The 26971-nt window shown below is 46.1% G+C and overlaps 1 protein-coding gene across 1 annotated transcript in view; it reads left to right on the forward strand.

The window, feature by feature from the left end:
• POLR2B (RNA polymerase II subunit B) overlaps nucleotides 1–26971 on the forward strand; it is a 128946-nt gene that overhangs the window by 33094 nt on the left and 68881 nt on the right. Inside the window, exons 2-7 of the mRNA XM_078676200.1 lie at nucleotides 8991–9063; nucleotides 17253–17403; nucleotides 17727–17839; nucleotides 18737–18956; nucleotides 19907–20065; nucleotides 20630–20794. Coding sequence (XP_078532326.1) covers nucleotides 8991–9063; nucleotides 17253–17403; nucleotides 17727–17839; nucleotides 18737–18956; nucleotides 19907–20065; nucleotides 20630–20794 — 881 coding nt within the window. The remainder of the gene's footprint in view (nucleotides 1–8990; nucleotides 9064–17252; nucleotides 17404–17726; nucleotides 17840–18736; nucleotides 18957–19906; nucleotides 20066–20629; nucleotides 20795–26971) is intronic.

Raw genomic sequence — 26971 nt, forward strand, 5'->3', positions numbered from 1 at the left:
TGCACTCACTACTCACTACTCTGCACTCACTACTCTGCACTCACTACTCACTACTCTGCACTCACTACTCTGCACTCACTCCTCTGCACTCACTACTCTGCACTCACTCCTCTGCACTCACTCCTCTGCACTCACTACTCTGCACTCACTACTCTGCACTCACTACTCTGCACTCACTACTCTGCACTCACTACTCTGCACTCACTACTCTGCACTCACCACTCTGCACTCACCACTCTGCACTCACCACTCTGCACTCACCACTCTGCACTCACCACTCTGCACTCACCACTCTGCACTCACCACTCTGCACTCACCACTCTGCACTCACCACTCTGCACTCACCACTCTGCACTCACCACTCTGCACTCACCACTCTGCACTCACCACTCTGCACTCACCACTCTGCACTCACCACTCTGCACTCACCACTCTGCACTCACCACTCTGCACTCACCACTCTGCACTCACCACTCTGCACTCATTACTCTGCACTCATTACTCTGCACTCATTACTCTGCACTCATTACTCTGCACTCACTACTCTGCACTCACTACTCTGCACTCACTACTCTGCACTCACTACTCTGCACTCACTACTCTGCACTCACTACTCTGCACTCACTACTCTGCACTCACTACTCTGCACTCACTACTCTGCACTCACTACTCCTCTGCACTCACCACTCTGCACTCACCACTCTGCACTCACCACTCTGCACTCACCACTCTGCACTCACCACTCTGCACTCACCACTCTGCACTCACCACTCTGCACTCACCACTCTGCACTCACCACTCTGCACTCACCACTCTGCACTCACCACTCTGCACTCACCACTCTGCACTCACCACTCTGCACTCACCACTCTGCACTCACCACTCTGCACTCACCACTCTGCACTCACCACTCTGCACTCACCACTCTGCACTCATTACTCTGCACTCATTACTCTGCACTCACTACTCTGCACTCACTACTCTGCACTCACTACTCTGCACTCACTACTCTGCACTCACTACTCTGCACTCACTACTCTGCACTCACTACTCTGCACTCACTACTCTGCACTCACCACTCTGCACTCACCACTCTGCACTCACCACTCTGCACTCACCACTCTGCACTCACCACTCTGCACTCACCACTCTGCACTCACCACTCTGCACTCACCACTCTGCACTCACCACTCTGCACTCACCACTCTGCACTCACCACTCTGCACTCACCACTCTGCACTCACCACTCTGCACTCACCACTCTGCACTCACCACTCTGCACTCACCACTCTGCACTCACCACTCTGCACTCACCACTCTGCACTCACCACTCTGCACTCACCACTCTGCACTCACCACTCTGCACTCACCACTCTGCACTCACCACTCTGCACTCACCACTCTGCACTCACCACTCTGCACTCACCACTCTGCACTCACCACTCTGCACTCACCACTCTGCACTCACCACTCTGCACTCACCACTCTGCACTCACCACTCTGCACTCACCACTCTGCACTCACCACTCTGCACTCACCACTCTGCACTCACCACTCTGCACTCACCACTCTGCACTCACCACTCTGCACTCACCACTCTGCACTCACCACTCTGCACTCACCACTCTGCACTCACCACTCTGCACTCACCACTCTGCACTCACCACTCTGCACTCACCACTCTGCACTCACCACTCTGCACTCACCACTCTGCACTCACCACTCTGCACTCACCACTCTGCACTCACCACTCTGCACTCACCACTCTGCACTCACTACTCTGCACTCTGCACTCACTACTCACTACTCACTACTCTGCACTCACTACTCACTACTCTGCACTCACTACTCATTACTCTGCACTCACTACTCATTACTCTGCACTCACTACTCATTACTCTGCACTCACTACTCCGCACTCACTACTACTCTGCACTCACTACTACTCTGCACTCACTACTACTCTGCACTCACTACTCCTCTGCACTCACTACTCCTCTGCACTCACTACTCTGCACTCACTACTCTGCACTCACTACTCTGCACTCACTACTCTGCACTCACTACTCTGCACTCACTACTCATTACTCTGCACTCACTACTCATTACTCTGCACTCACTACTCACTACTCTGCACTCACTACTCTGCACTCACTACTCTGCACTCACTACTCTGCACTCACTACTCTGCACTCACTACTCATTACTCTGCACTCACTACTCACTACTCTGCACTCACTACTCTGCACTCACTACTCTGCACTCACTACTCTGCACTCACTACTCTGCACTCACTACTCTGCACTCACTACTCTGCACTCACTACTCTGCACTCACTACTCTGCACTCACTACTCTGCACTCACTACTCTGCACTCACTACTCTGCACTCACTACTCTGCACTCACTACTCTGCACTCACTACTCACTACTCTGCACTCACTACTCACTACTCTGCACTCACTACTCACTACTCTGCACTCACTACTCACTACTCTGCACTCACTACTCACTACTCTGCACTCACTACTCACTACTCTGCACTCACTACTCTGCACTCACCACTCTGCACTCACCACTCTGCACTCACTACTCACTACTCTGCACTCACTACTCATTACTCTGCACTCACTACTCATTACTCTGCACTCACTACTCACTACTCTGCACTCACTACTCTGCACTCACTACTCTGCACTCACTACTCTGCACTCACTACTCATTACTCTGCACTCACTACTCATTACTCTGCACTCACTACTCATTACTCTGCACTCACTACTACTCTGCACTCACTACTACTCTGCACTCACTACTACTCTGCACTCACTACTACTCTGCACTCACTACTACTCTGCACTCACTACTCCTCTGCACTCACTACTCCTCTGCACTCACTACTCTGCACTCACTACTCTGCACTCACTACTCTGCACTCACTACTCATTACTCTGCACTCACTACTCATTACTCTGCACTCACTACTCACTACTCTGCACTCACTACTCATTACTCTGCACTCACTACTCACTACTCTGCACTCACTACTCTGCACTCACTACTCTGCACTCACTACTCTGCACTCACTACTCTGCACTCACTACTCTGCACTCACTACTCTGCACTCACTACTCTGCACTCACTACTCATTACTCTGCACTCACTACTCATTACTCTGCACTCACTACTCTGCACTCACTACTCTGCACTCACTACTCTGCACTCCCTACTCTGCACTCCCTACTCTGCACTCCCTACTCTGCACTCCCTACTCTGCACTCCCTACTCTGCACTCCCTACTCTGCACTCCCTACTCTGCACTCCCTACTCTGCACTCCCTACTCTGCACTCCCTACTCTGCACTCCCTACTCTGCACTCCCTACTCTGCACTCACTACTCACTACTCTGCACTCACTACTCACTACTCTGCACTCACTACTCACTACTCTGCACTCACTACTCTGCACTCACTACTCTGCACTCACTACTCTGCACTCACTACTCACTACTCTGCACTCACTACTCTGCACTCACTACTCACTACTCTGCACTCACTACTCACTACTCTGCACTCACTACTCACTACTCTGCACTCACTACTCACTACTCTGCACTCACTACTCACTACTCTGCACTCACTACTCACTACTCTGCACTCTACTCACTACTCTGCACTCATTACTCTGCACTCACTACTCATTACTCTGCACTCACTACTCATTACTCTGCACTCACTACTCATTACTCTGCACTCACTACTCATTACTCTGCACTCACTACTCTGCACTCACTACTCACTACTCTGCACTCACTACTCTGCACTCACTACTCTGCACTCACTACTCACTACTCTGCACTCACTACTCCTCTGCACTCACTACTCTGCACTCACTACTCACTACTCTGCACTCACTACTCACTACTCTGCACTCACTACTCACTACTCTGCACTCACTACTCACTACTCTGCACTCTACTCACTACTCTGCACTCATTACTCTGCACTCACTACTCATTACTCTGCACTCACTACTCATTACTCTGCACTCACTACTCATTACTCTGCACTCACTACTCTGCACTCACTACTCCTCTGCACTCACTACTCCTCTGCACTCACTACTCCTCTGCACTCACTACTCCTCTGCACTCACTACTCTGCACTCACTACTCTGCACTCACTACTCTGCACTCACTACTCTGCACTCACTACTCTGCACTCACTACTCTGCACTCACCACTCTGCACTCACCACTCTGCACTCACCACTCTGCACTCACCACTCTGCACTCACCACTCTGCACTCACCACTCTGCACTCACCACTCTGCACTCACCACTCTGCACTCACCACTCTGCACTCACCACTCTGCACTCACCACTCTGCACTCACCACTCTGCACTCACCACTCTGCACTCACCACTCTGCACTCACCACTCTGCACTCACCACTCTGCACTCACCACTCTGCACTCACCACTCTGCACTCACCACTCTGCACTCACCACTCTGCACTCACCACTCTGCACTCACCACTCTGCACTCACCACTCTGCACTCACCACTCTGCACTCACCACTCTGCACTCACCACTCTGCACTCACCACTACTCACTACTCACTACTCACTACTCACTACTCACTACTCACTACTCACTACTCACTACTCTCTACTCTCTACTCACTACTCACTACTCACTACTCTCTACTCTCTACTCACTACTCTCTACTCTGCACTCACTACTCACCACTCACTACACACTACTCTCTACTCTGCACTCACTACTCTACTCTGCACTCACTACTCACTACTCTGCACTCACTACTCGCTACTCACTACTCTGCACTCACTACACACTACTCTCTACTCTGCACTCACTACTCTCTACTCTGCACTCACTACTCTCTACTCTGCACTCACTACTCTCTACTCTGCACTCACTACTCTCTACTCTGCACTCACTACTCTCTACTCTGCACTCACTACTCTCTACTCTGCACTCACTACTCTGCACTCACTACTCTGCACTCACTACTCTGCACTCACTACTCTGCACTCACTACTCTGCACTCACTACTCTGCACTCACTACTCTGCACTCACTACTCTCTACTCTGCACTCACTACTCTCTACTCTGCACTCACTACTCTCTACTCTGCACTCACTACTCACTACTCTGCACTCACTACTCACTACTCTGCACTCACTACTCTGCACTCACTACTCACTACTCTGCACTCACTACTCTGCACTCACTACTCTGCACTCACTACTCTGCACTCACTACTCACTACTCTGCACTCACTACTCTGCCCTCACTACTCACTAATGGAAAAATACTATGCTCAGGCTGCGCAGTTTACAGCATAATTGTGGATTTACATCATTTACCACATAGTTTGCAGATTTCCCCCTCAAAAAATGTGGTACCAGTTCATATGGTTGTTGCTGCCTTTTGACCAACTCAATAAAAAAAAAATCTGTGTAAATTTATTTTTAATATTCTTGCCTCATAACACTAATATTTCTGACAATGGTAAGACTGCCGAGTTGGTTGATTGCAGTCATTAAGATAGTGAAATCTTTATTTCACAGGGAACCATGAAATATTTCTCATATTTCACGGTGCCTTGTGAAATATCGGTTTTGATACCACTCTATTTGTGCATTAAAAGCACTCAAACCGGTAAAAGATGTATAGGGTCAGTCTGCTCTCTTGCACTGTGAAATAACAGCATTTTGCCGAAGCTGATGGTCCAATACTTTACATTGCCGATGCTTTTTCCCCCCCAATGTTTTGCCCTTTGTTTACTTTTTTGGTCATCCTTGTGTTTTTAGACGTCTTCAGGTTGCATTAATTCACAGCCAATAGTACTTTTGTTTGCACCAATAAAAATTATATTTTACTGTGATGTGCTAAAAAAAACACATTCCTGCACCTATTCTGAGTGTACCTGCCTTAGGAAACACCCGTTATAAGATTAGATGTGTTCTTTTATTTAAATGTGTTTATTGGAAGAATGTAACTTGCACTTTTAAACAGCGACATATTTTCATCTTTTTCTTTTGGTGAATATACCTGTAATAAAGAAAAAAATAAATCCTCACACTACCTTGCCAAGACCAGCCCTACTGACCCGTGCAAAGATTTTTTTAGAAATCAATCACCTGGTATTCTTTTAAAAAAAAAAAAAATTGAGAAGAAGAATTTAGCACGTGTGTACTTCACCAGACACGCACCTAGTGTATCGATGTAGAGAAGTAATTACACGTCCATAGTAAAACAAAAGCGAACGATCCTTCCCCATGTGTTTCAAGGGCTTTGATGTTCCGGTTTGCTCCAGTGAATCACACACAGTTGTTTCCCTAAGTCTCGGGGCAGTCTTAAGATCACTGAATGAAAGGGAAGATTAAAATGCCCGGCATTCTTTGCTCATTTGTGCCTCCCGGTTTTACAACTTGCCTTTTGACTGCAATTATCGGTGGTCCAAGCAATCAAAAAATGTAGCTTAAAAAACAAGCATCTGCCTTCAATTACCGGCACCTCTGACAGCTCGTAATTGAGAATTTATGGCATTCTCCTGGACGGGGAGACAGCATGCGCGCACTTACAGCTCAAGAAAACTACAGAGTTGTGAATGCGCGAACGGACCCTGACATCTGTTAATTGGGAATTTATGACATTCTCATGCGCGTGCTGGCACGGAATATGCAGGAACTAGAGAGAGCAACATTCCTAAGGCCTATTGCGTGAAGCCTTACAAAAACACAGCCGTGAGAGGACCAATTGCCATGCAGATGGCACAGAACACCACGAAAAATTCTCGCGCACTGAGGAATTTTTACTTCACTATTCTGAGCCCCTTAACAATAGGGCTTGGAGCTCCGCCCCACTTCTGACGAAGTGGTGATGTAGGCCGAGCCCTAAAAATTAGTCTCTGTAAGTTGCTATTTTGAAAGTAAGCACTCAAAAAAGGGAAGTAGAACTTAAATAGCACTGCGGTTTATGTAGCCTGAATTATTAGCAAGTGACGTCAGGAATAATTTGGTTGATGGCCTTGTGCACTATAACCACAGATCCATAGATAATTCTTCTACAGCGGTCGAGCCAGTGTTTTTTGTTTTTTTAGCACATTTTAAATATGCCTATATCTTGATAAACAGCAAAGACTTGAGCTACTGTATTTCGGGTCATTTGAAGGGGGTTCAGAATGTTTATGGTGGCTCCTAAATTGCATTGCGGTAGTCCAAAGTGGGCTGATTTAAGACAATCATAGCAGACACATGCAGCGTGTTGTTTTTTTGGGGGAGGGATATCTGTACTTGACCAGAGCTTGGATTCCAGAAAAATGGCAACAATTCGGAGAGGAGGAGGAGGAGGATTAGGGCGGAAACTCATTACTTCCTTACAGTTCAGGCCACTAGACTCACTTGCTGTCGCATATTATTGATCTGTTTTGGCTTTATAACATTTTTTGATATCTACCAATGTATTAAAGATCAACTTAATGCCATAGTTGAGTCATTTACCGATGCTTTCAAAAGCCACAGACCAGCTTAATTTAGATTATGCGGCAGATGTCTAATAGGAGGGTGAGAATGAATTATTGTAGGTTACCACTGTTATGGGTTCTGGTTTAGATGTAAAAGGAGGAAGCATAGCTACCTGTTAGATAGTTGATTATGAAGTGATTCATGTTAGTGCTGTGCCTTAGATCCTGAGGTGCCCAAGTTCATAAGCTTTGTGGATAAGATCGTGGGCTGCAGTGTGTAATGCTTCAGAACGCACCTCTAACACTTCATTAAATTTGACGGTGAAGCCCTTTCGCTTGAGTCCGCTAGATTTGACTTAAAATTTGGGCGCCGTTTGAGCAGTTACAATATCCATTGTGGTTGCAAATAGGTGCAGAAGGGTGTCTTGGTGTACCTACTGGGCACGTCAATGCAGCAGCCCAGTTTAAATAAGGCATCCGACACATGGTAGTGTCTAGATTCTCTAGAGTTTAGAACATTCACCACTTTTCAGAGTGAATCCCAAACCTCCTGCCACAATGGTGACCACTAATCTAAGAAGACCAAAGATTAAGAAAGGCCTGGGGGATTAAAAGGAGACTACAAGGCAGACTGTAGTGGGGTTCATAAAAGGAGAAGAGGCACTGCAGAAAGATTGCCTGTTTAAATCGGGGGCAAATTGTGAAAAATAATTAAAATGGTATCAAGCTTGTTAAACAACTGAGTAGTTGCGCTCCTGAACAGCAGCTTGATTAATTGTAGATCATTCTTAAGGCATGCTTTGTAACTGGGTGAAGTTTCTTGCGTCTTCACACTTTTAACTCCTATTGAGAGATGTTGCTAACTGCTATTACATTTGTAATCTATATTGGTTCGAGATTAATCCTTGTTAGCTCTTGCATTGTATGGGAAGGTTGGTAATCAGACTTCTGAACTATCCAGGCATCCAGCTTCTGCAAGTAACTGTCTTTTGTCCCCACTACCTGTAATGCACTTCAGCCACTGAAACATTGATGGATGAGAGGTGTGTGAGATAACTTCTCATCCCCCACAGACAGCACAGTACTGAGGTGTCCCTGCTGTTCCCTTAAATCCCGTATGAACCTGGCTGTCTTTTACTGTACCTTCCCATCTGGCATTGTGTGAAAGTTTACATACACAAAGAGCCGATCACTGAAAGTGAGTTATTGGAAACAAGCATGGGCTTTAGGGACTAAGGAATATGCACCTTTGCGTACTCAGAAGATCGGGGGGAAGTTAAATAGACATGTTATGCCTTAAGCGATTTTGTTTACTTCCACATCTAAAACAAAAAATAGTAGGATCATGTGTAATGTTGTTTAAAATTGAATGCGATATGAGTTAGTAAACCCGGAGTACACAATTCAGAGGCTTGCCCTTGAAAATTCACAAGGCAAAATGGTAAGAATGGGATGTTGTTTTATGTTCTTGAGTACTTAATGCTTTAATCTATCTACAGATATGCAATATGACGAGGAGGAGGATGAAATCACTGCAGATTTATGGCAGGAGGCCTGCTGGATTGTTATCAGGTGATGTATATGCTCTAGATATGTTGTTGACCATGTTTTCCTGATGGCTCATTAGTAATATTATCTTAAAAATATTCGAGATACTAGTGAACTAGAAAGCAAAATGAACACTGCTGCAGTAAACTACATCCGTTGACTCAAGATGAAAATCCTGGGATGGTCATACAACCTCTATTTTACAAAGTGCAAACAAAGCATTCTTACGGCCTATAGATGGGTAAGCCGGGCCATACTTTAAACCACCATCCAGAAATGTATACAGGATAGCACTGCCAGTTTTCGAAAATGTAAACAGACTAGCACAGAGCCAGCTTTCATGGAGTGAATTGAATGCAAGCACACGTTATTTGATTGGGATGTGGGTCAGGAACACATTTCAACGTGCTGCCAGCAGCTCTCTAAGTGCTACTTACACATTGTAAATGCACCTTGTTTTCCAGGGCTTTTTCTGTGGTGTTCATGTAGCACCTGTAGGTCAATGAAACGTTTATTACGCTATATGGATGAGGTAAAAACAGCCCCTTCTAGTTGGAGGACTCGCCAGAACAGGCAGTTCTAAGGAGCTTCCTGAAACTACAGGGATTAATATTGGCCTGGCTTTGACAGAGCGAATACAGTTTCCGATAGATGCTCCGGGCACCAAGGTGCCACAGACTCTTTACCTGTCTGACAAAACGGCTCTGTGTACATGTTTCTAGCACAAACCTTCTCTAATACAGAGACTGGAAAGAGTTTGCCTTTAATGTGGCATGTGCAAATTACACAGATGAGATTCTACAGAGATAGTAGGCAGACTAAGAAGTCCAGTGTTAAACATGAAAGGGAAATGCAGCACCTTGGCTTTCAATTCGGGTAAGAAATCTGTGAAACAAGCAGTCATTAAGTCCTTAGTACACATCACCCGGCAGTTTTCAGAAAAAGTTGTTGCAGCATTACATTTGTAGGCACAAACGATTATAGGGCAGCGGTGTTTTGTATAATCAGTACGAGTTGTTAGGTATTTAGGGGCCCCAAATGCAGAGTCACTATAGTCGGCCACAATCCAGTTCTACTTTCAGAAAAAGTTAGGGCTGGTTGGTAAAAATGGAAGCCACGCAGATCCTTGTAGTTTCAACAACAACTCAGTTTCACTTACCATCCAAATATTTACTACTTTTGTAGGTACATGGCAGACATTCCATGTACTCAATCTTCCCCTCCAAAGTCCAGAATATGTGCCTCAGAAGTCCTCAATGGCCCTAGCAATCATGACTTCAGTTTTATCAGAATTAAACCTCTGCTAGTTGCTGCTCATCTAATTCTGGCTGTTCCACAAACATTGATGGAACCTGGATGCGTTCTCACCAGTGATGTATCCAAGGATGTGTGTTAGTCATCCACATGTTTAGGAAAGTCGAAGCTACATAATCAGGTAAGGTGAGCACACAAGCTTTGTAAACCCATTTGAGGAATACACTGTGTAAGTCTGGATGCTGCATTGTTGCATGTTGATGCACGTCTACAAAATTAGCAGTGGTCTTCTTTCACGTTGGCATGCTTGTGTCGCTCTTGAGGGATGTTGCAACTTCACGCTTGACAGAGAGTGCAAACAGAATGTCTGTGATGAGCAAATCAAGTACTGGTTGATGGGGCAAGTGCTTTTATTCAGGACTGGTGCTACTGTGGGCAAAGGGGAAAGGAAAGGTGCACACAAACGTACATGTCCTGCAGGGACATTCCAAGTTTACACAAAGAAGGCCACCATCTAGTATATCAGGTGAACAAGGTCCAAATGGGCCCCACCATTCACCAGTCTGCCTCTCAGTCATATTTGTATCCATCATGCTTGTCCCAGACATGAAGGCAAAGGACAACAGTTAAAGGGCTACTAGACAGGCATTTACTGAGAACAGCTGGTACTCAGCCTGCTCACATGGGTACAGGTAAAAGTCCTGCACCCTTGGACTGGAAGCGCTCTTAAGTGGGAAATAGTACACATACGGTGATTCTTGCCCCAATTCCATACCTGCTTGACTCCCTCCCTCTCCACTCACTCAAACACTACTTTGCAGGCTAGCAGAAAACAGGGTGATATGGAGCACCTGAAGTGGGTTTGCATTATTGTTGGGTGAGCTGGAGGAAAAACATAGGGTAATGCAAAAAGTGCAGCTACATCCAAGCCATGCAGTGGGCTTTCGTCCCAATAAAGAGCGCATGACCTTTCTAGATCTTTGTAGATTTGTATTCGTTCTGGAATTTTGTTTACTAGGGTTTAGCTTTAGTTCAAGGGTCCATTAAATTTGGGTGGAATTGGCGGCATGGCTTTTGGTACAGGGTTCAAAAGTTGAGTTGATCGGGATTTCCAGTGATAATGTATTTGAATTTTGTGGATGTTTGAATTTTATGGGTGATATTTGCTTGTACTATGCGGAATTTCACCCCTGTTATAAAGTCCAGTTCCATCCCAAGTACCTTCATACTCTCTTGGGTATCTGAAGGCTTCTTCCAGGCTCTTTTGCATTACACAATAAAACCACTACTGATTTAAAAGAGACCAAATATTGTGGCCAGGGTGAGAAGCCAGAGCCATTTAAAGATCTTTCTTGAGAAAATGTTCAAATACTTCTTCAGTCATAGAGAAGTGCATCTTCTCATTGTTGCGCAGGTGACCACTTTGGACTCGTGTTACTTTATCGTAATTCCAGTGCAGACCGCAACAAAGGAACCGGGGATGTGTATTGTTTCTCTTGAGCAAGTAGGGCCTGCTCTGTCCAAGAAATAGATTACCTCCTCTCTACTTGATATTACTCTTTCTCTCACCTGCTTAAGCAAAACTCTTGCCTCATAGGACCCCAGGTACAGGGGATTGATTGAAATGTTAACTCTCCATCAAAGGGTATAGGAAAAACGGGTGCGTCCCATGGCCTAATAATAAATGTTCACCATTGCCTTTGGGTGTTCCGTGGCTCTGGTGTCCATCAGTAAGGAAACTGCTCCTTCATTGCATTTGCATGATTGAGTTCATATATTGGGGACAGTCGCTAGGCAGAAAAATTCAGAGAACCTTAGTCACAACACTTGTCTTTAATAGATACTTGTTCTGATTGTGTTCCTTTTTTTATTTGGATTAACAAAGTTATGTTTGAAAGACACCTGCATTTGTTTATTTAATCAGAGTATTTTCTCAGCATTAAGAGACGATCTATTTGTGTTGATTGACCTTTTTAGGTCTCGCCTGTCGATGCGGCGCGAAAGTGCTGTCGCCAGTGAGATCTATTGTCAGCGACTTACCTGCGAAGTGGTACAGACCGGGGCACGCGCAGGGCTTTAGCGATTGTGGTCTGTGGACGCGCACGTACGGCCATGTGCACATCTCCTGTCCCGCTTCCCACAGGCAAGCCAGCATGCAGTTTCACTTTTGCGCTTACACCCACGCGCATATCTTCTGTCCCACTTCCCACAGGCAAGCCCGCATTTAGTGTTATTTTCGCCCCATCGTTGGAGCGGGGCGCAATGGCGGGTCCGCTCAGTAAATAAACACAAATGGAGAATTGCCCACTCGCCCGGTCTGCGGGGGGCATCCTCTTGAACGGTGGCTGGCTGCAGCCGGAGCACTCCAGCTCCTCTACAGTTCTGGCTGCACAACGCGGGGCTCTCTCCATAGACATGGGAACCCCGCACTGCTATGTGCCGCTCTTCATGACTTCAGCCCCCGCACTTCCTCTGTGGTGCCGGGGCTCTCTTTCAGCACCGGAGCCCCGGAAGGGGACAGGCGCTCCCTGCACCAGCCGCAGGGCACACGAAAGTTGCAGGTACCGCGCATGCGCGGGCAACCCTCGCCCTGTCAGGTCTCCTCCCCGGGCCGGATATGAAGCTGCTTTCGATTTTGCTCAGGAGACGAGACTTTGTGTCAACAAGGTAACGTTTTCAAACGAGTTAGAGAGCTTTCCAGATGAGTTTAGGTGTGTCTTTGCGGGCTGTAGAATTTTGTTTAAAAGCCGTTTCACCATTTCTATATGTGTTTTCAAAGTAGTGTCAGGGCACAGGATACCTTCCTAAATTAATGTTGGTAATATACATGCTGTCTCGCGCCTTACTGTTTGCTCAGGTGATCGTATTTCAAAATATGGGCAACTTTTTTTTCCTCACTCCTGCAGTGCCTGTCTCTTCCTGCACTCGTGTCTGCGCCTTACTGTTTGCTCAAGTGATCGTATTTCAAAATATGGGCAACTTTTTTTTCCCTCACTCGTGCAGTGCCTGTCTCTTCCTGCACTTGTCTGTCTTCCTGCCTCAGTGTATGTTTCTTTCTGCCCCACTGTCCATGGCTTCCTGTCCCAGCGTCCATGACTCCCTGCACCCAACAGGTATTCAAAAGCCACACCGCCTTCCGCCTCCGAGCGAAAACCTTAGATTTCCAAAAGGACCGGCAGATGAAAAGGGGGGAAATGAAGAGGAAAGATACGTAATTATTTACAGTTTTATGAACCCCAACGTCGCTTAATATTCATTATTTAAAGCTGCAGCAATTACAAATTGATCAGCCTTTTACAGCTACCAGCCCACCTTATCGCTGCCAAATTAGGCGGGGATAATTCGCCACAATAGAGTGCCCCCCGAACTGTAAATCAAGCGTGCAGGGACTGGTCCAGATTAACGTCAGAAGTAAATCTGCATGCCACCTCCTTCGCCACTCCCCAGCCGCCGTCCCCGTTCATCACACACCGGCCTAGTGACACGTCATTTTCTCTTAGGTGTTGTACATTATGGCCTGTTTGCTTTTCATTGGAGCCAGTGAAGCAAAAAGTTGGCGGCCCCTCTGTGAATAATTGCATATGCATTACCATCTGCCTGTGCCGCCTTATAGGCAAAGGGCTACACGACCAAAGAGGTTGGGTATACATTTAAAATATAGTGAATTCCATTCTCTTCAACCACGGATCTTTCAAAGGTTCAAAGCGCGGTGGGGGCTGGCCAGTGTTTGGTGCGGAGGCACCTTCTATGTAGGGGATTTCAATCGGATTCTGTAAGATTCTCATGTGTACTGGTGTTGGGAGATGTCAGGTGGGCTGGGACAGTCAGAAACACTTTATGAAGTCTGTTAGGCTACTGTACTTGTGATAAATGTTTGCCACTATTCTGTCCGGTTGTGATCAAGATGTTGGAGTTTCGCAGTTTCTTAGCTTTTCACCTTAGTATTGTAACTGTGTGTTCTCTTCTGTATGTGTGTCCGTGTGTATCTATGTGAGTATATCTGCATATATGTGCGTGTGTAACTTTCAATGCCTGTAAGTGCTTGTCTGTGACACCACCATCTGCCTTGCCTTCGACACCACCATCTTCCCTGAGAGCTGGAAACACGCCGAACTCAGCGCTCTACTCAAGAAACCAACAGCGGACCCCACCGACCTCAAGAATTACCGCCCCATCTCGCTCCTCCCGTTTCCAGCCAAAGTCATCGAGAAGACCGTCAACAAGCAGATGGCCGCCTTCCTCGAGACGAACGGATCCCTCGACCCATCACAGTCCGGCTTCCGAGCCAATCACAGCACCGAGACCGCCCTCATCGCCGCCACCGATGACATCCGAGCCCTGATGGACAATGGAGAAACAGCGGCCCTCATCCTCCTTGACCTCTCCGCGGCATTCGACACGGTCTGCCACCGCACCCTAGTACGGCGCCTCAGCAACATCGGAATCCAGGACAAGGCGCTGTAATGGATCATCTCCTTCCTCGACGGAAGAACGCAGAGAGTCCGCCTACCACCGTACAAGTCAGAGGCCTCCGAAGTCATCTGCGGCATCCCCCAAGGATCATCTCTGAGCCCCACCCTCTTCAACGTCTACATGAGCCCCCTCGCGGCCATCGTACGCAAACACAACCTCAGCATAATCTCCTACGCCGACGACACCCAGCTGATCCTCTCCCTGACCAACGACCCCGCCGCTGCCAGAGCCAACCTGCACGAAGGGATGAAAGAGGTAGCCGAGTGGATGACGACCAGCCGCCTGAAACTGAACTCGGACAAGACGGAGGTCCTCATCCTGGGCTCCTCACCCTCCGCCTGGGACGACTCCTGGTGGCCTCCCGCCCTGGGCACCGCACCCAAACCGACAGACCATGCACGCAACCTGGGCTTCATCCTGGACTCCTCCCTCTCCATGACCAGGCAAGTCAACGCCGTCTCCTCGTCGTGCTTCAACATCCTACGCATGCTACGGAAGATCTTCTGGTGGATCCCCACCGAGACCAGGAAGACCGTCACCCAGGCCCTCGTCACCAGCCGACTGGACTACGGCAACGCCCTCTACGCCGGTACCACCGCCAAGCTCCAGAAGAGACTCCAGCGGATCCAGAACGCCTCAGCCAGACTCATCCTCGACATCCCACGAACCAGCCACATCTCCGGACATCTGAGAGACCTTCACTGGCTCCCCGTCAACAAAAGAATCACCTTCCGCCTCCTCACCCACGCACACAAAGCCCTACACGACCAAGGCCCGAGCTACCTCAACAGCCGAGTCAACTTCTACGCTCCCAAACGCCACCTCCGATCAGCCAACCACGCCCTCGCCGCCGTCCCCCGCATCCGAAGAGCGACTACGGGAGGAAGGTCCTTCTCCTACCTGGCCGCCAAGACCTGGAACTCCCTCCCTCCCGACCTGCGCCTGACCCAAGACCACCTCTCCTTCAGGAAGAAGCTGAAGACCTGGCTGTTCGAGCAGTAGCGGCACCCCCCCCCCCCCCCCCCCCCCCAGCGCCTTGAGACCCTACGGGTATGTAGCGCGCTTTATAAGTGTCATTGATTGATTGATTGATTGATTGAGTGCCTGTGTGTGTGGTATGCGCACAAGTGAGCCTGTTACGGTGCAAGCCGTTTTCTGTGAGTTTCCCTATACGAATTTCTGTATGTGCTGTGTGTACTATGTTTCTGTTTGTCTGTGTTTGTATGTGTGCACACGCATGTGATGCTGTGGCTGCGCTGGTTGGTTTCTGTACGTTTCTCTATGCTAAAGTCTGTGTGTCGTGTGTTACTGTGTGTCCTGTGTTACTGTGTGTTCTGTGTCACTGTGCGTGTGTATTTTCTGTGCGCGTCTTTCTTTTTGTTTTAGGTTTTGCTTAGCTGTTGACAGCCGCTATCTCCTCTTTACAACCTGTTGGAAGGACAGGAAAGGCTGGATTAACGGGATAGTCTAAGTTTGTGAGGTCCCCCTCCGATGGAATGGCTATGAGAAGTACTTGCTGCAGAACCGAGGGCAGCAGCGTGTGTGTTGTGCAGTAGAACTTAGAATATGCAGTTTGACAGTAGGGCGCAGTTTGTTCAATATCACAGTTGGCCACTGCTTACTTTTGTAAAAACAATAAGTATCGGTGCCCTCGTCAGGAGGTCACTGCAGATTGCACCACCAATTGCCCCTGCCAGTGCTGCCAATAAAAGCACCGCACAACTGTGTGAAGAGCAGCTGCCGTTTGTGCGTTTTATTAACAACTCCTGTTTTTTCCATTGAGGTGAAATACCGCCAGTGCACGGGTCCCTTCAATTTTTGACTAACCATGTCTGCTTTGCGGTGAAGTTGCTGTCTGTTCAGTATTCGAAGGTGCCAGTCGGGGTGTTTGCTCTTTGACCTGATATATCTGAAGTGCCCTTTTTGTTGGTGTTAATGGTGAGGTTCATTGCATTTTGTAAGCTATTAGTATTGTAAATAACAATGCCTTGTATTTATGTTTTAAAACCCAAAACATAAATAGACGGCATTGTCATTTACAATGCCAATAGCTCAGGCTCTCACAACTGCGAGACCTATTGCATTGCAAATGTTGTTCTAATTGCTAGTCAGGGTCGTTGTTCTTATGCCACTTGCCATGTTTAGATCTGTGAAAACAAAAAGCGAATGATGGAAGTCTTTATTTTGTCCTCTCTTGATTACTATACTTGGCAAGGCAGTCCACCCTTTTTTGTTCACCATACACATCGAAACTGAGCCCAGCTTTAGGCACAAGAAGAGTCCTGCTTAAACTTTCAGACCACCTCTCTCCTCGACCGGAGCAAAAGCAACCCAGTTTTTAATCAGGATGATTTTTATCAGGCTTCAAAGCTAATACTTTGAAATCTTTCTAAAACTAAATGTGTTCCTTATCTTCAGGGTATGGCTTCTTAAAGATCTAGGAAAGCTTTTCAACCACGCATTCAGTAACGTTTTTGTTTTTACAGTTCCTACTTTGATGAGAAAGGTCTGGTCCGACAGCAGCTGGACTCCTTTGATGAGTTTATTCAGATGTCTGTGCAGAGAATTGTGGAGGATGCCCCACCAATAGATCTGCAAGCTGAGGCACAGCATGCGTCTGGAGAAGTGGAGGATCCAGTAAGTTACATTTCTTACGAGTAGGCAGTGAATGGTGTAAACATTTTTGTTAGGAAAGCATGAGTTATACTTGCAGCAGTTCTGCCTTGTAAATGTTTAACATAGGCAGAAACGTATTGTAAAAAAAATAGTTGGCTTCTTATTTGGACATCTAGTAGATGTTGAGATTGTGTTCAGTTTTGGAATGTATGTTAGAGCCATGGTCCGTTTCTTTTTTGTGCTGTTCAGTTGTATTCAGACGAAGATCCGCGTTCTTCAGCCTTTGATGCATTTTTCTTTAGTCTTGCCTGGGCAGAATTTTAAACCCAGTTTTCTCTTTTAAGCCGAGATTCCTCTTGAAGTTTGAACAGATTTATCTCTCGAAGCCAACCCACTGGGAAAGAGATGGCGCCCCTTCACCTATGATGCCAAATGAAGCAAGGCTGCGCAACTTGACGTAAGGAAAACCCGGTCCCTGTTAGATAACCTCCTATGTTCAAATGCATTTCAGCCTGGGAGATTGGTTAACGTAGAATAGTGATTGAATATATTTGTTGACTATTCTCTCATCAATCTTTTTAAAGTTAATAGTTGCTGTCCACGTAATGTTACACATATTGCTTAGCGTATGTTAATCCACAATGTTCTTCAAATTCATTGATTGATCTATGCAGAATGGGCAATATGAGCTTTTGTCTTATAACTGGGCGAATCGGACAAAATTGATACATGTTTATTTTTTAGTTTCTGTTTTTCTGTAACTAGTCGTGCACTGCCTCTTTAGTCTTAGCATCTTTCACATTGAGTTTATTTTTTATTTCTATACAAACACGCATATTAGTGTTTTAAGTATTTCGTGTAGTGGCCCCTTTTGTCACTAGACTCAAATTTTCCATGTTTCCTTTGTGCCCTTTTTTATACCTTTTTAAAAGGGATGCACCTGTAAAGTAGCTAAGCAACAACGTCGGCATAAAATGTGTCCTACTCCTTATTGCTGCTTTTATTTGCCACATCTTTTGACATTTTCAATAACGTTTGTGTATTTGTAGTATATTTCTCATTTAGGATGCACTCCATTTTAATGTGTAAAGTTGGGAATCTATTCCCAGTAACCCCCCACAAGTTCAAACGCTGCCCTGTGATAGAAGTGTTGAGGGTGATGTAGGCATGTTTGATGGCAAACATACAACATTTCTCAGCATTGGTTTTAAGGCAGGTCTTGAGGGTACGTGACTGCACCATGGGATAAGAGCTATCGACTGCTCACAGCTTGGTCTTGCTGTTCTCCTGTGTGGTTTAAATCGGTTTTACTTATGCTTTTTGTATATGTACCCATGGACGCTTCTCCTTGTAGGTATTCTGCTCCCCTGTATGTGGACATTACGAAAACTGTGGTGAAAGAAGGCGAGGAGCAGCTGCAGACCCAGCATCAGAAGACATTCATAGGAAAGATTCCTATCATGCTTCGCTCCACATACTGTCTGCTGAACGGTCTGACTGATCGTGATCTCTGTGAATTGAATGAGTGTCCTCTGGACCCTGGAGGCTATTTCATAATTAACGGCTCTGAAAAGGTAGAGTACCAGCTGACACATTGATTTTAATTGGGGATTTAGAAAAACGAATCCAGAGCTACTGTTATACACCCCCCCTCCCCCCATGTTGCAAAGTGTGCTTATTTACAAAAAACTTGGATCCACGTGTACATACCGTTCTCTTGGTGTTAAACCAATATCCTCCACCCCCTGTAGTTGGTGTTCTTACCCCTTGACTTGAGAAGTGGAGGCAGCATAGATCTTCTGCCTTCTTCTTGAATTTGTATATAAAAATAGCTGAACTGTCATTGGTTCCATTGTTTTTCTGTAATGTGGTAGCAGGTAGATCATGACCTGCAGTAGGCAGAATGGCAAAAAGAGAGTGACTGCTGTTCAGCTATTCTTTATTTATTTTTCTTGTTTTGCTTTATACTTTCAACATCCTCTCCTGCTTTCTTCTGTGCTCTTCTGGTTTCAATACAATTTCCTTGCTTTCGTTTTTCCCATCAGGATAGTATGCCATTTCATTTTAGGCAACCAGCAGGTTGTGTGCACTAAAACATTGGCATAAAGGGCACATATTAGATACACATGGCGCAATTCCATGGAATAAATGTGTGTCTCCTCAAATTTTTTTATAGTGAGAAGTAAGACTGAAATTTTAACTGATCCACAGTGAAACACTATCTGAAAAGCAAGATTTCTTAGAGACTTCCAGAAGTGATCAGTACATTAACAGTAACTTAATAGTGAGATGTGTGAAAAAGTGAGCAGAAATATAAGGACAAGTACGACATGTTCAAAATTCTGTGTTTGCGCTAATATGGTGGGAAATAACACAAAAAAGTGAAACTTTGCTCTATCTTAAGAATTACTGCTTCAAGTTCATAACTGTATTAGCGCTTACATCTTCAGCTGTAAACATTGTCTGCATTGTGAAACTAGTGACCTCATCATTAAATTGCATTTTGATCATTCTATCTTTATAGGTTCTAATTGCCCAGGAGAAAATGGCAACTAACACAGTGTATGTGTTTGCAAAGAAGGATTCAAAGTATGCTTATGTGGGAGAGTGCCGATCCTGCCTGGAGAATTCCTCCAGACCAACAAGTACTATCTGGGTCAGCATGTTGGCGAGAGGTGGACAGGTGCGCATTAGTTCATTGGCTCCTCATACTATATGCCTGTGTTTCTGTCCAGAATTAATAGTTTGAGGATTATTTAATGGACACCAACTTCATTAATACTTAAAAATGTGGTGTTACCTAATGTAGGTCCTGTGGAGTAGTGAGGGTGAATGGGTTTTCTAAAATTCCACTTAACGTTAGTAAGTGCAACACATTTACAAAGTCATCGGTTATCCTCAAAATCTGGGGTGGACCAGACTCTCCAGCCAGGCCTTTTGCTTGACATCCCTTTTCAAGTGGCTGCACATTAAACATGCTTACATGCGGTTGTGTTCCTAGCACATCCGTGTTGATCTCTCAGCCCTATGTCTGATGCCTAAATGCTGGACCTTGCTTAATCTGTGTGTTCCAAAAAGCAGCAGGAGTGTGTTTTGAAATGCCAGAATTTATTGTGCATCTGCTCCTATTTTCAAACTTTTCATATTCATGTTGGCACTGTATTCTACTGTGGTTAATAGATGGTTGAAGCACCCGTTTTGGAGAACAGCCATCATCTTATTGTCACCTATTATTTTTCCAACCCAGGGTGCAAAGAAGAGTGCGATTGGTCAGCGTATTGTTGCAACTCTGCCATATATCAAGCAAGAAGTGCCTATCATCATAGTCTTTCGCGCTCTGGGCTTTGTCTCTGACCGTGACATTCTGGAGCACATTATTTACGACTTTGAGGACCCAGAGATGATGGAAATGGTAATTGAAGAGTTTTGTTTTCCACTTGGGTTTCGTTGCATATTGTTAGCATTTTCTAAGTTGGTTCAGAACTTTGACATTCCCCTAGTCCTAGCTCTGTTTTATGGTTTTCTTAATGTAGCCTTATTAAGGGTTTCAATTTCCACAGTTCTTTCAATGATAATACTTTATTTTTTCCACTCCAGGACTGCATCATTTCCAGCCTTTTTTAATTGAGTCCTGCCTACTCAGCTATGATTGTGCATGTTAACCTCAATCACTCCCTCAACTCATGTCCTTCCCTTCAGTGCTGCAAACACATTTGAGTTTTAGTGTGTTATATAGTAACATTGCTTAATCTCTCGACACTAGTTCCATCGAACAGTATCAATAGTGACTTAAACCACAATTCTTGAAGGGCTTAAATGTACAATGTAAGGACCATAACCATTAGTGCCTTTCCGCTAGTAAATCAGAACACTACCTTGGTAGAACTCTACTTTAGGATACTCTCATTTTGTCTTTGCCATAAGCCATTTTTAGGTTGAGCCTGGCGAACGCAGCGCGAAGCACTGCCGCCAACGAGAAGTATTGTTACGGAGTTGCCTCTAATGCGAGACAAGAGATGGGCACGCGCAAGAGACGGACTGGCAATGTGGACGCGCATGCATGAACAGGAGATGTTCACGTGCGTAGGGCTCAGCTCGCTCCCTCTCCCCCTCCCTCCCTGTCTACGCGCACGCAGGACAGGAGATTTGCACTCGCGCATCGCCAGTAATGAGCGCGCCGGCAGTCGCAGCCGTGCTTGCTTTTCATGTTAATAATGCGCTGCAGGCTACCCGCGGCTCCCGTTGTGAAACGTGAATAATCAGTTTCCCTCCCCCGGTCGGCTCCAAGGAGCCAGCTTGTTCCACTTGGTTCCACGCACTACAGGGAGATTAGTAATGCTTAAATGTGTTGCAATCCAAAACACAAACTTTGTCTTCCAGATATGTCTTCATGAAGCTAGAAAATCTCCGAATGTCTCAACAAAGGAGCCTCCTTCCGCAAAGGGCAGCGTGTGCCTCTACACGTTTATGACACTGCATTATTTCACTGTTTGCTGACTCTCTACAACTGCAAACACAGACTCCTCAAATCGATAAGAAGCTAATTGTGACTCTTTGTTTCAGTGACAATGGGCGTTGACAGAGTCCACAAGCCCTGGGCCCGTGATATATACTTATCTATTGTATTTTGTGCTGGTGTGGGCTGCCATGACATCAGATCCCCCCCTCTTACAAGGACATCACCTTGCACAAATAACAACAGGCTGGCTTTCTTGCATCAGATACAAGTTCAAAAGATATCTTCAGCTGTGACTGTGGAGTGAGTGGCATTTACAAACTGGCCACAAGAATTATCGTTCATGTAAATTGGTAACTGAGGAACAGATTTATCAAACTTAGCCAGCCTGGATAAGCTCCAAGCGGAGAAATGCTAATTGTGAAAGGGTCTGCAGAAATGCAGGAAACCTTTACTGGCCCTGTAGAGCTCACATTCCGTGGTTTGACCCCGTCTATCCTATGATGTGGTACCAGGTGAACGTGTACGGCCCTTTTGTGCCTAGTGCTAGCTGCTTTAAGATCTGTAATGCTCCGGGGAGGATGGGGTGGGGAGGGGGCAGCATATGCAAAAAGAACCATTAATCTCCCGCTCACGGTTTGCCATTTATTTTCCACTCTTTTATTTATATTTTTTAGCGCTATTTATTTCAGGAAGATGGATTGTCACAGAGAACCTTGTGTAAAAATATGCATTGCAGAGAACTAAGGACAATGCAGTAAGCCAAAATCGTCTTAACAGTACGGCCGAGTCCAACAGCTGACTCTTCAGAGGACATTATGTTACTGAATTGGAAAGCTCATCTGTGCTTCTTGGCCTTAGCATTATGAGCTTTCCGCTTAATTACGAATTAACTGCATGTGCCAATTGTTTCTTGCTCGTACAGATCAAAACCCACAAAAAATACAAGCATCGGCAAACCAATAGGTCTCGCAAGGAGCTATTGGTTTTGCCAATCTTTTTTAGCCGTGCTGCACAGCATCCAGAATGTTGTGCAGCATGTTTAAAGAATAAAGAAAATACTTTGGAGTGTCTGCCTGTGCCAAGTTACCCATTAGCGTTGGATCAGTAACTTAAATGATGAAGAACAAATGAAAGCAATTTCTTTTTTTAAAGCAGTGTGAGAAAGAATAGGGGAGCAGAAGCAACACAAGCAGCTGGGGAACTGGGGGGTGGAAGCAACACAGAAGGTGGAGGTGGGGGTAGGAGAAGCAATTGACCAGAAAGCAACACGGAGCGGATGGGGAAGAAGCACACAAGTTAGCAGGCAACAAGGAGAGAGTAAGGGATGGGGAGGATGTTGTAATGGGCTTGGAATGTTGAAGGGTAACGATTCCAACTATCATAGGTCATCTTGGAATGACCACGTGTAAAGGTTCTAAGGGGGAGAGGGAGGCTGCTTTCTGTGGTTGGTGCCTAATTCGAGTAAAGGTCTTCCACCCTGGACAGGACTTGTGGATCAATACTGATCGTAACAGAGGAGAAGCAACAGACGAGAAAGGAGGGCATGGTTGAGGGAAGCAACAGTTAAGAAAGCAATGTGCAATGTGGAATGGGCGAGGAAGAAGCTCAGTCGTGAAAAAGTAACTGGGGAAGAACACAATGACAAGAACAACATGGGGGGCGAGGAATAGCACACGGATGACAGAGAGAAACATGGAGTGTAGGGGCAGAGAAGTGCACATGTGAGACAGCTGGAAAAAAAAGGCACTCTAAAGGAGTGCTGAACTGAAAAGAACAAGCATTTGCAATGCAATAGGTCTCGCAACTGCGAGTTTTGGAGCTATTGGTATTATAAATGGTATTGTAAATGACAATGCCTTTTATTTACGTGTTAGTTTTTAAAACATAAATAAAAGGCATTATCATTTACTATGCCAATAGGTTGAACTCTTGCAAATGCGAGACCTATTGCATTGCAAATGCTTGTTATAGATTGCACACGCCCTTACAGAAGTTCGGGTCATAGCCAAAGGACAGCAAGGAACCAGTCAGTGTCTTGTTGCAAACAGTAAAAACATTTATCTTCTCTCTATAGTTGTGCTAACCACTATTTCACCCCCCCCCACAATATGTTTGAGTTCAGTCCTCTATATGAACATTTTTATTAATCTTTGACCTCCTCTTTTTTTCCCCGGAAACTATTGCAAATGTTGCTTCTGTAAACAGTTCCAATGAAACTACAGTCTAGGGCTGACCAATAGGTAACTCTAATTAAATGGAATTATTTGACTTTTTCTTGCTTACTTCGTGAATGGGGAAATTTGAGAGAAAATTGTGATGATTTTAATTTATTTAAATTGTATCTTAAGGTATGCCTAGCTGTTGATATAGGTTTTTGGTATTTAACAACCTTTATTTGTAGCCCAAAATATGCTGCGATTCTGGAAATGTCCAAAATATATTGCTTCTTGTAATGAATGTACACGGCGGATCACACAGCATATCTTTTCATTCTTGTGGTAGTGATGTAATTGAAAAATGCTTGCCACTGGTTTCAGGCTGGCTGAGAGCTGGTTCTATTTTTTTTATTGCTTGTGAAGAATGTTGCTAGTGAGTGTGTGCAGCTTACGTGGGACTTCTGTAGACCCCCTTGACAAAATGCCTTGCCCAGCCTGTGAGCAGAAATTGGTCTTTCTATATTTTCATTCTGACTTTGGTCTTGAAACATACTGTAGCTGGACGTCTGTTGTGGTTCTTTCATGCTGGCCACTTGAAGCATTTTGTATTTTAAGTTTTTTGCTGCAGTGAGCAGGGTTCCCCTCAGAATTTGAAACTTTGCTATCTGTTGTGGCTAAAGGCCCTGTCCCTGTTGGACTCCGCTACTCTCCAACTGATATCTAATTTTTGGTGTACGCTGTTGTATGTTTCCTGTACAGAAAACCTATATCCTGAAACTCCTGGAAGGTGCTATGAATGCTTTTTAGGTTTCGCCTGGCGTTCACTGCGCAACAGTGTCGCGCAGGCGAAATCTTATGTTTTTCAGTAAGGGGCTTTCACCCACCTCTCTCTTCCATTGGCTAGCTCCATAAATGGAGGCTAGCCATTGGAAGAGAGATCTGTCAGTAATTCTCGGAGCAGATTCGTGGGCGTTCCGGTGATTTTTTCTCGCTCCGCCCCTTTGCGAACGTCATGTGGCGGTGGGCGGGTGTTTTTTTTTTTTGGGGGGGACGGCATGTTTTGATCATTTGTTCGTGGCTTTTGCAGGAGTGGGCTGCGCACTGAGGCCGCTGGCTGATGTCGGAGGAGCTGTAGACGGATAGGCAGCTCGAGTAGCCGCTCCGCTCGGTCCACGGACGTGCAGGCAGGAGCTGGGCCTCGGCCTCTGGGGTAGGTCTGGAGCAGAAAACTAAGAAGTGAACGTCTAACAAGAAACTATATCACCATCCCTCGTGTATGGTCCACCCACGGTCACCCTTAAACAAAACCCACATAGTGGTCAAGCAAGGATGCCCATCAGTCACCACACAAAACCGCCCTTTATCATTTGGGTTTCTTTTAAGACCACCATAAAGGGTGCCACTCGTCTTTCACGGGGAGGGCCCAGATTACAAAGAAGCCTTCACTCGATCAGACAGATCTTCCGTGGTCTTACTACTCATTTGCGAGGATGTTAAAGTGACAAGGACTGATGTCGCAGTGCAAAGAATAATGTGTGAAAAAAGGTGTGTTAAAATTGGATGAGGGGGTACTGGAAATGAATTTTATTCTGATGCTACCCACTCTACCAACATTAAAAAGTAGTCAGTGACAATCACAACATTTATAGATTGTCTAGATGTATGACCACGGAAGATCTGTCTGATCGAGTGAAGGCTTCTTTGTAATCTGGGCCCTCCCTGTGAAAGACGAGTGGCACCCTTTATGGTGGTCTTAAAAGAAATCCAAATGATGAAGGGCGGTTTCGTGTGGTGACTGATGGGCATCCTTGCTTGACCACTATGTGGGTTTTGTTTAAGGGTGACCGTGGGTGGACCATACACGAGGGATGGTGATATAGTTTCTTGTTAGTTCTTGTTTGGCGTTCACTTCTTAGTTTTCCGAACCTCTGGTATTTTTTGTCGTTCATTGTATCTCTGGGGCGTACTGGAGCTTGGTCTTTAAATCCCCTTTTGACCCTAATAAAATAATTGTTGTTCAGGTCTGGAGCAGAGCCTCGGAGAGGCCGCTGGGGACTCTGAGCCAGCTCCTTTCATCCTTCCCGCACCCCGGCGTCCTCGCCCCGCTCCTCCCACCCTGACTCCCAGCGCCTCCTTCCCTGTCTTCGCCGCTGGGGTAGGTCTGGAGCAGAGCCTCGGAGAGCCTGCAGGAGACTCCGAGCCAACTCCTTTCATCCTTCCCGCACCCCGGCGTCCTCGCCCCGCTCCTCCGGCACCATGCTGAAGGTCATCGTGGAAAGTGCCAGCAACATCCCCAAGACCAAACTGGGGAAGCCGGACCCGGTCACCAGCATCGTCTTCAACGGTAAGGGGGTTCCGGAGGGCTTCCCCTCCCTCCCGCATCCGGTTACCTCTATCACCGGGGCTGACTTATCCTGCCGTATACAGGTGAGGGAAAATACCCCACGCGGGCCACTGTGTCCCCCATCTTGGGAAGGGCACTGATGCGGGGGACCTGACACTCCGTGCTGAGAACAAACCAAGAAGGCCTAACGGCTCCCCCAGATGAGACACATGATCCGCGGGGGTCACAGCTAGTGCTTACTACCCCTGACAAGGTGTGGTTGGGTGGATGGAGTCAGTGGATGAATGGAGTTGAGTGGTGGCTAGGTGGATGGACTTAGTGGGTGGATGAAGTGTGTGTGTGGCTGTGTGTGTGTCTGTAGCTGTGTGTGTGGCGCTGTGTGTGTCTGTCTGTAGCTGTGTGTGTGGCGCTGTGTGTGTGGCTCTGTGTATGTGTGTGGCTCTGTGTATGTGTGTGTGTGTGGCTCTGTAGGTAGGTATGTATGTGTGTGGGACTCTGTGTGGGTCTGTGTTTTTGTGTGGCATTTGCGAGAAATTAAGCTATTGGCATTGTAAATGACCGTGCCATTTATTTATCTGTTTTCAAAACCAACACATAAATAAATTTTTTGTCATTTACAATGCCAATAGC

The sequence above is a fragment of the Lissotriton helveticus genome, chromosome 2_1, assembly GCF_964261635.1.
Source record: "Lissotriton helveticus chromosome 2_1, aLisHel1.1, whole genome shotgun sequence".
Taxonomy (NCBI): domain Eukaryota; kingdom Metazoa; phylum Chordata; class Amphibia; order Caudata; family Salamandridae; genus Lissotriton; species Lissotriton helveticus.